This window comes from Crinia signifera, chromosome 2, assembly GCF_055691185.1.
Source record: "Crinia signifera chromosome 2, ASM5569118v1, whole genome shotgun sequence".
Classification (NCBI taxonomy): domain Eukaryota; kingdom Metazoa; phylum Chordata; class Amphibia; order Anura; family Myobatrachidae; genus Crinia; species Crinia signifera.
Window position 1 is genome coordinate 353,669,766 of NC_139218.1, and position 13,569 is coordinate 353,683,334.

Genomic DNA, 13,569 nt, shown 5'->3' on the forward strand with positions numbered 1-13,569 from the left:
CCTATCACTGGAACAACACGTCTAATGGAAAGTGACTTGGGCTCACACAGGATGCTTTGTGAAGAACATTTAATGATGAAAACAGCTCATGTAGAACGGCTGGTGGTGTTCGGTGACACTAAGCAGCAATACTAAATAGTAGGTCTGAAATTTACATTTTGTGAACAAAATTAAAGTCATGTTGAGAAAACAAAGCGTATCCCCCCCATGGGCGTTATATACACCATACGTTCTTATTCCAAGAGTGTTGAGCTGGAATGGGGCATTACCACTCTCTGATGACTATTGTGTAGTGATCAGACAAGTTCTATACACTCTATAAGTTCATGCTGTAGAGAACCTCACCATTACGGTGTTCTTTTTCGGTTCAATAATTGTTCCCAGGCCTAGTGTATTGACCTATGAATGCAGACAATGTACTGTTAAATACAAGGGTCCATTTTGGAAGCAACTCATAGCAATAAGGGATGTAGTATCAGGATAAGTTACCATTCTTTTCAAGCCGAGACAGCGGTTCCACTAAGCATCTGCTCCGGTGAATGGTAACTAGTTCTGTCACTGCTGATGGCAGATGAGCAATTTACATTGCTGGGTTCTAACCCCTAAAGTCACACATGGGTAGTAAAAGGAGTGGAGCAATCTGAAGAGATCCAGCTTCACAGCTATAGTTCTTTCTATGGGAAAAAGCAGCTAGGGTCATGTGAAGAGGTGTGATGGAATTGATCTACAAGATTTAGACCAGACAGTCAATAGGTTGACCCCATATTATCGACAACATACTGTATCAACGAGGTCAAAAGGTCAAAGTGCAAATGGTAGACATAAAATTTTTACAGTTTTGAGGTATCATTTTGTATATTACCCAATGTGTGACCCCAATTAGTGTATCGCATCGCTCGCCATGGTTTAGGGTAAGGTACCCCGCTGTGCTCCACAGGAAAAGCTTTTGAAAAACTTTAAACCATTTGTGCGTCGACAATTATATCTGTTGACCCAAGATACAATCTATCGCTTGGCCATGTAGACCTATTTATTTTCTATCTAGACCAGTGTTTTTCAACCACTGTGCTGTGGCATACTAGTGTTCCTTGAGCTCTTCTCAAGTGTGCCCCCAGATCTAGAGATGCCCAAACCAATTTACAGCCACCGCCAGTTCAACTGTTATTTACTGGTCTCTTCTTTTCATGTAAAGGGACAATGTATTTTATTTTTGTTACCTGTGGGGACCAGTGTGATTGTTTTTTTTTTTTATATAGGGGCCAATAGGTTTCCTTTTTTCTGTGGGGATCTCATGGTGTGCCTTGGCGATTTTAAAATCTTATTTAGTGTGCCGCAAGGTAAAAAGGTTAAAAATCACTGATCTAGACACTGTTTATCCAGTGTCTGGAACCCATCTGAAGTAAATGGTTCCAATCAGAGCCCTAATTGCATGAGTAAAATGATAGAATGTACAGAACTTAAACTGCAATGCTACAAGATAGGATGATTCAATATTTTTAAGCAAAAAGGAGTTTGGTAGTTAGTGGTAAAGTTATATTATAGGATGTAAAATATGTGAAACGGTCTGAAAACTCCAGGACAATAGCGAATAGACAATTGTTAGAATGCACCCAGAAAACACAAAGATCCGTCTACAGTAGATGTTATTAACCAACTGTGCCAGGACCGTACAGGAGACAGCGCTACTGCATGATCAAAACAAAATGTGTTCCTTAAACTCTCCTAACTCGCAGCCGAATGGCTGAACATTTCCCTTCCCGAACATAAACATACAGATCATATAAAAGCCTCCCAGAACTAGGATGATATTGCCAGAAGTATTCACACTTCAATACGCTCATTTGCATTATTACAGTAAGAGGCCTGAAGGCTTTATCTCTTCCTGCGCTTCCAGCGACACACTCATTTGGTGCATAATTGTTATGATCATCATCTCCTGCCACTCAATCAGCTCACGTATTAACAAACAACATTTCTTGCGCTCAGTGGAAGGGCGTGCAATGCCTCAAACACCAGTCATTGACCGTAACCGTGAACTATAATGACCCAAATATAGGAAAGAACACTGGATACTCGGACAAGCAGAGGAAAGCAATACAAAACTATAATACATTCTTAGAGTTTTTTGGGTGCGTTTTTAACAGGAGAAGGTTTCTAACTTTTGTAGTCTCTAGCAGCATTAACGGCAACAGCACCAAAGCCGAATATACAATGAACTTACTGAAACTCGGATTTAGGGTTATGTCTGGAAGGGTATAGCTTATGGGTCTGGCTTATGAAAGCGTCTAGAGTTGAGAGCCCTGGATGGGTCTGGCTTATGAAAGCGTTGAGAGCCCTGGGTCTACGACCCTTTTTGCTAGTAGGGTTTATCCAAGGACTTGCACCCCGGTTAGACAACCTGGCCTATGTCTGATGTCCCGGGTGACACCTAAATGAAAGTGATTGGCCAGGGAAAGCTCTGTTCTGTTGTTAAGGGGAGGGGGCTCTGGAATTATCTGGGTCATCACCCATGTATGAAAGGAGTAGCCTAGGTCTAAGGTGGGTTGAAGCTGTCTGAAGCGGTCTACGTTGTGTTTGTTTTCTTTATCAATCTATGTGAATACATGTGTTATATTAGTGAGGCACAAACGCTGGTGGTCACAATGGCCAGGTGGCATTGTCCCGTAACCATAAACAGGGGGTTCTTAATAGGAACATCTACAAAATATAATCAATACATAACAAAATTGATGTTCTCACAATGCAATAGCAGTCAAGCCCCGTACACACTAGACGATTAGCAGCACCGCCAATATAGTTAATTATATTGGTGGTGCCGCTGGTCAAACATAGTAACTGATATCATTCAGCTAAGTCACCACCCTCATACCTCATGCAGGTCCTTGGCTATATAGCCCAAACTGACCTGCATGTTTAGCCGGCGGGGGTGGGTTGTTAATGATGCGAGGGAAAGCACATGATTGACAAAATTGAGCATAAACACTAGTTTTTTTTTTTTAATGCCATTGCTTAAAAAAAGGGGCCTTTATAAAAATTGGGTAATGTGTATGGGGCTTAAGACTGAACTCTGACCCCTCCTCATCAGTGTCAGAGAATCGCTAGAGAGAGAGTGAACTGACCGTTAAAGAGAGAGGGTGAAAAAGGGGTGGGGAGAAAGGGCTTGGGACGGGCAACAGAACAGGTGGGGCAGATGAGAGAGTGAGCAGGACTGAGGCCCTGATTCTGGTTTACCCGGTAAGCTGCTGTGCTCGCAGCGGGCCTGCCAGACTGCCGCCATATCCCCTCACAACCATGCGAGGGGGGGATGTGTCATAAAGACACCTCCCCTCGCATGTGCCAGCAGCAGGAGGAATCATTAAATGGTCATCGACCATCAAATGATTTATCCAGAGCCCGCAAATATAAGTCAGTGGAGACTGACTTATATTTGCAGGTTTCCGGGTGAAGACAGGATGGGTGGCTGACGTCATGTGATGTCAGCGGCCCACCCCAGCACACCTCCTTCCGCCCGCAATCCCATGGGAACGCCTATGAAACACTAGGATTTCCCATGGGTGACACCCGACTCTGCAGCCCCACGCCCTGCATCGGTCTGTGCGAACTGATCGGCAACTAAGCAAATCATTATGCTCATGTGCAGAAAAAATTATAACTCCTTCGTGCCAAAGAATTAACCAGAATGACCCCCTGAAAGTGTTGTGGGGAGAGAGAGAGGGAATGGGAGACAAATGGTTGGAGACAGAATAAATAATAATTCGGGTACTTGTTTCCTAGCACGGCACCCATTGCATTGTATGCCATAAGCCTTAAGATGGTATGCGACGCTACGCTCGGCACACTATGTTATTCTCCCACCACGGCCTAGTGGATGGTAGGGCATGAAATACCACCTGTGGGCACATGTCGGCTAAAAAAACAGTAAAAAAAAACAGTAAAAAAAACATGTTGACCGAATGACTCTGTAGACCTTCCCCATGTCGACCTTAAGTCATATCGACCTTCCTGCATGTCAACCTAATGGTGCAGACCTAATGCTTGTCTGCCACCATGCTGGTGACCCAATGGCCGTATTCCGCATGCTCTGTGGGATACAATGCATGTAAATGCAAAGCCAGGCAACATCGGGAATGGCAGCAACTGTGGTGCTGAACGTGACAACCTCTCCCAAGCTGATAATTGGAAATCCTCCAGGTGGTGGCATACAGCATTGCAGCACTGGGAGCCCTGTAATATATTCCTGCATGGTGTCTAACACCATGATATGGGCCTACTCATTGCTAACATAGCTAGCATGTAGCCTATGATGAATAACACAGAGAAGGGAGGGAAATGCCAATTAGCACATCAGTAACATTAGCAGCTGGTTACCATATTAAACTGAAATGACAGAGACTTTGCATTTTCAGCTCTTACCGAGACACCAGGACATGAATAACAAAAATTAAAAAATGTTTATAACACAGATGTTCCTGGCACAGAGACAGAGTAATATAATATACAGAGGGGCTTACAAAAAGTTAAAAGAGAATCACAAGAACTAAATTTGGATGAAGACATTTAACAATATGATTATACGGATGGTTTTACATTCACCAAACTTATGGCAATAGCACAAGAGTACATTGCAGTTCACAGAGATAGAGAGGTTCAATAAATCAGTTGGAATTGTAACAAACACATGTCTCCATGATTATACATGTAGCTTTCCTGCCCACCCTGCAGCCTAACCCTATACACTGCCCACCCTGCAGCCTAACTGTATACTGCCTGCCCTGCAGCCTAACCCTATACACTGCCCACCCTGCAGCCTAACCCTATACACTGCCTGCCCTGCAGCCTAACTGTATACTGCCAGCCCTGCAGCCTAACCCTATACACTGCCCACCCTGCAGCCTAACTGTATACTGCCTGCCCTGCAGCCTAACCCTACACACTGCCTGCCCTGCAGCCTAACCCTACACACTGCCTGCCCTGCAGCCTAACCCTACACACTGCCCGCCCTGCAGCCTAACTGTATACTGCCTGCCCTGCAGCCTAACCCTATACACTGCCCGCCCTGCAGCCTAACCCTATACACTGCCTGCCCTGCAGCCTAACTGTATACTGCCTGTCCTGCAGCCTAACCCTACACACTGCCTGCCCTAAAGGCTAACCCTATACACTGCCTGCCCTGCAGCCTAACTGTATACTGCCTGTCCTGCAGCCTAACCCTACACACTGCCTACCCTGCAGCCTAACTGTATACTGCCTGCCCTGCAGCCTAACCCTACACACTGCCTGCCCTGCAGCCTAACCCCACACACTGCCTGCCCTGCAGCCTAACCCTACACACTGCCTGCCCTACAGCCTAACCCTACACACTGCCTGCCCTACAGCCTAACTGTATACTGCCTGCCCTGCAGCCTAACCCTATACACTGCCTGCCCTGCAGCCTAACTGTATACTGCCTGCCCTGCAGCCTAACCCTATACACTGCCTGCCCTGCAGCCTAACTGTATACTGCCTGCCCTGCAGCCTAACCCTATACACTGCCTGCCCTGCAGCCTAACTGTATACTGCCTGCCATGCAGCCTAACCCTATACACTGCCCGCCCTGCAGCCTAACCCTATACACTGCCTGCCCTGCAGCCTAACTGTATACTGCCTGCCCTGCAGCCTAACCCTATACACTGCCTGCCCTGCAGCCTAACCCTATACACTGCCCGCCCTGCAGCCTAACCCTATACACTGCCCGCCCTGCAGCCTAACCCTATACACTGCCCGCCCTGCAGCCTAACCCTATACACTGCCCGCCCTGCAGCCTAACTCTATACACTGCCCGCCCTGCAGCCTAACCCTATACACTGCCCGCCCTGCAGCCTAACCCTATACACTGCCTGCCCTGCAGCCTAACTGTATACTGCCTGCCCTGCAGCCTAACCCTACACACTGCCTGCCCTAAAGGCTAACCCTATACACTGCCTGCCCTGCAGCCTAACTGTATACTGCCTGTCCTGCAGCCTAACCCTACACACTGCCTACCCTGCAGCCTAACTGTATACTGCCTGCCCTGCAGCCTAACCCTACACACTGCCTGCCCTGCAGCCTAACCCCACACACTGCCTGCCCTGCAGCCTAACCCTAAGCACTGCCTGCCCTACAGCCTAACCCTACACACTGCCTGCCCTACAGCCTAACTGTATACTGCCTGCCCTGCAGCCTAACCCTATACACTGCCTGCCCTGCAGCCTAACTGTATACTGCCTGCCCTGCAGCCTAACCCTACACACTGCCTGCCCTGCAGCCTAACCCTATACACTGCCTGCCATGCAGCCTAACCCTATACACTGCCCGCCCTGCAGCCTAACCCTATACACTGCCTGCCCTGCAGCCTAACTGTATACTGCCTGCCCTGCAGCCTAACCCTATACACTGCCTGCCCTGCAGCCTAACCCTATACACTGCCCGCCCTGCAGCCTAACCCTATACACTGCCTGCCCTGCAGCCTAACCCTATACACTGCCTGCCCTGCAGCCTAACCCTATACACTGCCCGCCCTGCAGCCTAACCCTATACACTGCCCGCCCTGCAGCCTAACCCTATACACTGCCTGCCCTGCAGCCTAACTGTATACTGCCTGTCCTGCAGCCTAACCCTACACACTGCCTGCCCTAAAGGCTAACCCTATACACTGCCTGCCCTGCAGCCTAACTGTATACTGCCTGTCCTGCAGCCTAACCCTACACACTGCCTACCCTGCAGCCTAACTGTATACTGCCTGCCCTGCAGCCTAACCCTACACACTGCCTGCCCTGCAGCCTAACCCCACACACTGCCTGTCCTGCAGCCTAACCCTACACACTGCCTGCCCTACAGCCTAACCCTACACACTGCCTGCCCTACAGCCTAACTGTATACTGCCTGCCCTGCAGCCTAACCCTATACACTGCCTGCCCTGCAGCCTAACTGTATACTGCCTGCCCTGCAGCCTAACTGTATACTGCCTGCCCTGCAGCCTAACCCTATACACTGCCTGCCCTGCAGCCTAACTGTATACTGCCTGCCCTGCAGCCTAACCCTATACACTGCCTGCCCTGCAGCCTAACTGTATACTGCCTGCCATGCAGCCTAACCCTATACACTGCCCGCCCTGCAGCCTAACCCTATACACTGCCTGCCCTGCAGCCTAACTGTATACTGCCTGCCCTGCAGCCTAACCCTATACACTGCCTGCCCTGCAGCCTAACCCTATACACTGCCCGCCCTGCAGCCTAACCCTATACACTGCCTGCCCTGCAGCCTAACCCTATACACTGCCCGCCCTGCAGCCTAACCCTATACACTGCCCGCCCTGCAGCCTAACCCTATACACTGCACGCCCTGCAGCCTAACCCTATACACTGCCCGCCCTGCAGCCTAACCCTATACACTGCCTGCCCTGCAGCCTAACCCTACACACTGCCTGCCCTAAAGGCTAACCCTATACACTGCCTGCCCTGCAGCCTAACTGTATACTGCCTGTACTGCAGCCTAACCCTACACACTGCCTACCCTGCAGCCTAACTGTATACTGCCTGCCCTGCAGCCTAACCCTACACACTGCCTGCCCTGCAGCCTAACCCCACACACTGCCTGCCCTGCAGCCTAACCCTACACACTGCCTGCCCTACAGCCTAACCCTACACACTGCCTGCCCTACAGCCTAACTGTATACTGCCTGCCCTGCAGCCTAACCCTATACACTGCCTGCCCTGCAGCCTAACTGTATACTGCCTGCCCTGCAGCCTAACCCTATACACTGCCTGCCCTGCAGCCTAACTGTATACTGCCTGCCCTGCAGCCTAACCCTATACACTGCCTGCCCTGCAGCCTAACTGTATACTGCCTGCCCTGCAGCCTAACCCTACACACTGCCTGCCCTAAAGGCTAACCCTATACACTGCCTGCCCTGCAGCCTAACTGTATACTGCCTGTCCTGCAGCCTAACCCTACACACTGCCTACCCTGCAGCCTAACTGTATACTGCCTGCCCTGCAGCCTAACCCTACACACTGCCTGCCCTGCAGCCTAACCCCACACACTGCCTGCCCTGCAGCCTAACCCTACACACTGCCTGCCCTACAGCCTAACCCTACACACTGCCTGCCCTACAGCCTAACTGTATACTGCCTGCCCTGCAGCCTAACCCTACACTGCCTGCCCTGCAGCCTAACCCTATAGACGGCCTGCTCTGCAGCCTAACCCTACGCTGTCCGCCTGCAGCCTAACTCTATGCTGTCCGCCCTGCAGCCTAACCCTATGCCACCCGCCCTGCAGCCTAACCCTATACACTGCCTGCTCTGCAGCCTAACCCTAAGCTGTCCGCCTGCAGCCTAATTCTATGCTGTCTCCCCTGCAGCATAACCCTTACCTGCCCGCCCTGCAGCCTAACCCTATGCCGCCCGCCCTGCAGCCTAACCCTACGCCGCCCGTCCTGTAGCCTAACCCTACACCGCCCGTCCTGTAGCCTAACCCTACGCTGCCTGCCCTGCAACCTAACCCTACGCTGCCCACCCTGAAGCCTAAACCTATGCTGCCCACCCTGCAGAATAACCCTAACCTCGCCACCCTAAAGCCTAACCTGCCCATCCTGCAGTCTAAACTGTCCACCCTGTAGGATAACCCTCCCTTGCCCACCTTACAGCTTACCCCTAATGTCCACATTCTGACAATGTTGACTGTCTCAGAATGTCGACACGTTGCCTCTCAATATTTTAATAATGTCGCCATTGTGGTGTCAACATTAGAAATGTTGTAATTGTTATTGTCCAACTTTTGACTATATCCCCTTAAGGGTTTTGACTACATCCCCTAACAATGAAACCAACATTAACACACAATGAACAGGTTATGACAAGAAGGGATTATTGCATGAATGGTAATCCTGTGCTGATGAAGGTTTACTACTTAAGGATTTTGCAAGAGCCCAGTACAAGATGCAGACTCATATGTACACATAAATGGATAATATTAGGCATAATATACGACTTCACAGACTTAACTCTGTAGCTGTCCACTATCTTTCACTTCAGGTATTACTAATGACCACTTCCCTTCCCTTCTCTCCCAGGGAACCCCCAAGCCTTCTATCTGAGTATACCAGGTAATCCAGCATTATTTAACAGAAAATGAATAGATGGTGGGTAACTGCAGCAGACAAGAGGTTATTTACTGTGTGACTACGGTGATGTATGCACGGATATTTCTTACCTAACTGAATAATGTTGGTTGCGTTTCCCAGAGTACTACAGCAAGAGACCAACTTGTACACAAGAATCAAACAACAAATGCAGGAGCATAGAAGGAAAAATGGCTCCAACATCAATTATGTTTTTCCTTCATGTACACGTTCCACATGCACAATTCCTGACACATTATACATTAACATGTGTTATTACGTGATTACAAAGGAAAACGGAGCAGAGTTGCTGGTTGAAGCACACGGTAAATACATGTTAAATACAATACATGAACAACCCCCTTTATGTCTTGCCAAACACAATATATAAAGTATTATGCAAATATTTGAAGGAAAAAAATAATTCCATGTGCTGTTCTTCGTGACCGTGATCTTAGTATGTTCACGTCATATAAACCATGCAAGTGGCTTCTTTTTGTTCCTTCAAGAATATGAATTACCTTTGAAAGGTCCCTGAAGTTTCCTGGTAAAGTTAAATCCAACTCCTCAGATTCGTAATTTGTTAACACCCATGGAAAAACAGGATACTGATTCAAGTCGTTATACGTGCGCCCTGAGAAAGACATGAGGTGCACTTAGTCAACGATAGAAAAAGAACTATTACAGATAATTCATTATTCTCTTTGCAGCCCATAATGGGAACAGAAGAACTGAAGAGAACACAAACATGGAATATCTATATTGTACATTCACTGGAAGATCATTAATAAGAATTTACACTGGTTTCATAGGAGTTGACATCATGTGACATCAGCCGCTCGCCCCATGCACAACACGCCGCCGTTCACAGGAGAAGGCCCAACGTTCTAATGGGGACACCGATAAAACTCTGGGCAGTTCCCTGCTGCTATATCTCTCCACAGCTTAGTACATATGATATACAGTGAGAGATTCCATAGAGATCCCTCAAGAAAGTTACCACGGGACAAGGCTCTATAGAAAACCACATTGTTGCCTATAAGAACCCAATAGTTCAATAATACAATATTTTGTCTCACCACAACTTACTAGCTTTAAAAAAAAGTTAGTAGACATTATTGTAAAAAAAAAGATTCACTCAAGGTCATCTAGAAACACACCAAAAGCCAACTTGTCACATTGTATTATTGTCCCATATCTAATATCACGGGTGAAATTTAATAGGATGAGAGATTCAGAAAGTGAGAGATTTGGTAAGAAAGCTCCAGTTTTTTTAAAGTGGCAATCATTTACACTGCAAAACCAGTTTAATTTTGAAGTGTAAATGATTGCCGCTTTAAAACAATTGGAGATTTCTTACTAAATCTCTCACTTTCTGTATCTCTCATCCAATTACATTTCACCCCATATGTCAATGTGTGAAACCATGGAAAAATGCCACGGCCACCTGGATTTGTAGACGTGGCATTACATCTCCCAGCAGCTGCATACAAAAGATGCAGCGCCACTCGCAGATAAGCCAATTATTGGGCTTTTGAGGAGCAACATGGTTGTGCACCATTGGGCGCAGGACGTATGACGATGCAGCTATTGCAGTAGCTTACAGGAACAGGCTGGGACAGGCTCTAAAAATTGACATGACACGCATGTGTTTTTGTAGCCACTCCCATGACTGTCAATCACTTTACAAATATATTCTCTCAGTGACCATCACGGCTCTTGCGCAAATCAGCTGATAACTGGTGAATTGCAAAACAATTAGGTTTCCATTCACCTCTGTAACAGGCCCTAAAATTCTATAAAATCATAAAAACCTAAGAATAAATATCTAGTCTGCAGAACATCAAAGTATGAAAGTGCTTACTGTAAATCATACAAAGACATAGGCGGATTCGAAGGGGGGGGGGGGGGGGCACGTGTCTCCCCTGTTTTTTAGGACAATGGTTCTCAAACTCAGTCCGCATGACCCCACACAGGTCACCTGGCAGCTTCACTGTGTATCACCAACTGCCACATTTTGCAAATCCACAGGTTATCTGGAAAACATGAAGTATGTGGGGTCCTGAGGTCCGAGTCTGAGAACCTTTAATTTAGGACACGTGTTAAAAACTTTCATTGCAGCTGAGCTGCTTGGCAGCCACAAGGTGTCAGCCCTCCCTGTGCAGATATGATAGGTCTCAGCTAGTGATGGGCTGGGCGGCAGGCTGCCATCTGCCTACCCGATAACTACAATTTTAGGAATCTAGAGCCACCTGCTGCACTTCAGTCCCAGTTCCAGCCACTTGCTAGCAGGCACTGCAGCAAGGTGCGACCTCCAACTAAACGCTTGTGCGGCATCGTTAGCATTATAGCCACCATAAAATGTGGGCCATATGAGCAGATGGTTCCTGTGACTGAGCAGCAGTGTCCGTGGGTCACAAACAATGAGTTAGGGAGCAGATGCCTGTTGGGGATGGCTGAGTGAGGACTGGAGCACAGACAACAGAAAAAACTGTAGGTAAAGAGCAGAGGATGGAAGGTCTAATGAGTACGGTGATATGGTGAAGAGGGGGGGGGGGGGGTGTAGAGAAAAGGGCTGCCGTGCTCATACCTGCCTCCAGACTCTCACCCTGTCACCAACAATCAACCCATAGAAACTTAACCGGTCGCTTACCAGTAACTGTACCTGTTCCTGCACACCCTATTACATACCGAACCTGTACACTTTCCCAGTCACCTACTGGACCTGTTACCTACCCCTTGTGAGGCCACATCCACTTTTCAGAAGCAAGCTCAAACGAGCCCACACCCACTTCTTCTGTGATGAGGCCTCCCCCTACCCACTGTCATTTAATTCTGGATCTGCATATATACTGTACATACACCTTGTACCAGTGTATACTATATAACACAATATACTTCGATACTCTCACAGACAAAAACATAACAGCCACACTCATGTATGCTACCAACAAAGTGCATGGATAGGTATTTGTTGACAATTTACTTTCATTCATAAAACCCGTCCCTCTGTTCAACCGGTGATAACAGCGACAATAGCAGCCACAGAATCCAGTGACTGCCATTTGGTGTTACTGCTTGGCAAACACACCAATACCTGCAGCCAGGTAACCTGATATGAAGAGCAGACCTGCTGCCGGAGAGGGTGTCCTGTGACCCCGGCTATAAAGCAGATTGTACAGATCCAATATATGTCCCACCAGTGATGTAAGAAAGATCGAGAACTAGTTTCAAACATCAGAAACAAGGCCGTCTCCTGCGCGGTTACTGCATATGTTACCAACACTTATCATGCCATTATATTACATAACACACATCGTGTAGGGCATAACTATAATGTGCTGAAGTTCTTGTAGCAACGAATGGTGATTAATACCCCCCTTCCCCATACTCCAAGGTAACTGGCCTTGATTTCACTGAGTCACACCCACCCCCCCTAGCCCCCCCCCCCCCCCAAATTATTATCTGGTTTTGGTGATCTCTGACTGAAATCTATCTCAGTGCAAACAGACAAATAACCGAGGTTATCAATTCCCAGGCCAGGAGCAGATTTACAGTCCTGTCATACGAGCGTTTCCCTTCTAGATGTTAATGATTGCTGGTTTGCCAGATGGGGGCTCGTGAACACATTATTCCTTGTTCTTTAGGGGTTCATCAAAACCACGGTCAGCTGCGTGAACCAAAAATACTTCTGCAGCAAATTTCATCCATGCAAAGCGCACAGCACATGATGGCCAGCGCACTACACGCACACGGACACCAATCGCCGTTTCCAGTTACACAAGTAGGCAGTGCGCGGGCAAGGTGGCAACATACAGGAAATTACACTTTTGGTGAAATAATATTACTTTTGAATATAAATATGGGAGAAATCCAGGTCAGGTTTGCGTCAAGATGATGCTCTAGGTCAGGGGATCTCAAATTCGGTTCTCAGGACCCCAGACAGTTCACGTTTTACAGGTCACCCGACAGGTGCATTCATTACTCATTGACACATTTTAAAAGATCCACAGAAATAAAGGGATGAGGTGGTAACCCTAGATGGAGCTAATTATTTCACTTGTGATTCTGGGCCTTATTCTAGTTCACTCTTTCTGACAAAATCCTTCTTAGATGGACAAAACCATGTGCACTGCAGGGGGGGGGGGGGGGGGGCAGATTTAAAATGTGCAGAGAGAATTAGATTTGGGTGAGTTATTTTGTTTCTGTGCAGGGGAAAACCCCACCCAAATCTAATTCTCTCTGCACAAGTAACATCTGCCCCACCTGCAGTGCACATGGTTTTGTCCATCTAAGAAGGATTTTGTCAGAAAGAGTGAACTAGAATAAGGCCCTCTGTGAGGAGACCGGCATAACATGCACTGTGTTGGGTCCTGAGGACAGAGTTTGAGAACCTGTGCTTTATATTTAATGCATCATCGAAACAGCAGTAG

At 47.7% G+C, this 13,569-nt stretch overlaps 1 protein-coding gene across 8 annotated transcripts in view; it reads right to left on the reverse strand.

Moving 5' to 3' along the window:
• The window catches only part of NBEA (neurobeachin), a 564,577-nt gene that overhangs the window by 74,064 nt on the left and 476,944 nt on the right, over nucleotides 1–13,569 (reverse strand). For all 8 annotated transcript variants that reach the window (XM_083169798.1, XM_083169794.1, XM_083169792.1 and 5 more), the window contains one exon: nucleotides 9,658–9,770. In XM_083169798.1, coding sequence (XP_083025924.1) covers nucleotides 9,658–9,770 — 113 coding nt within the window. The remainder of the gene's footprint in view (nucleotides 1–9,657; nucleotides 9,771–13,569) is intronic.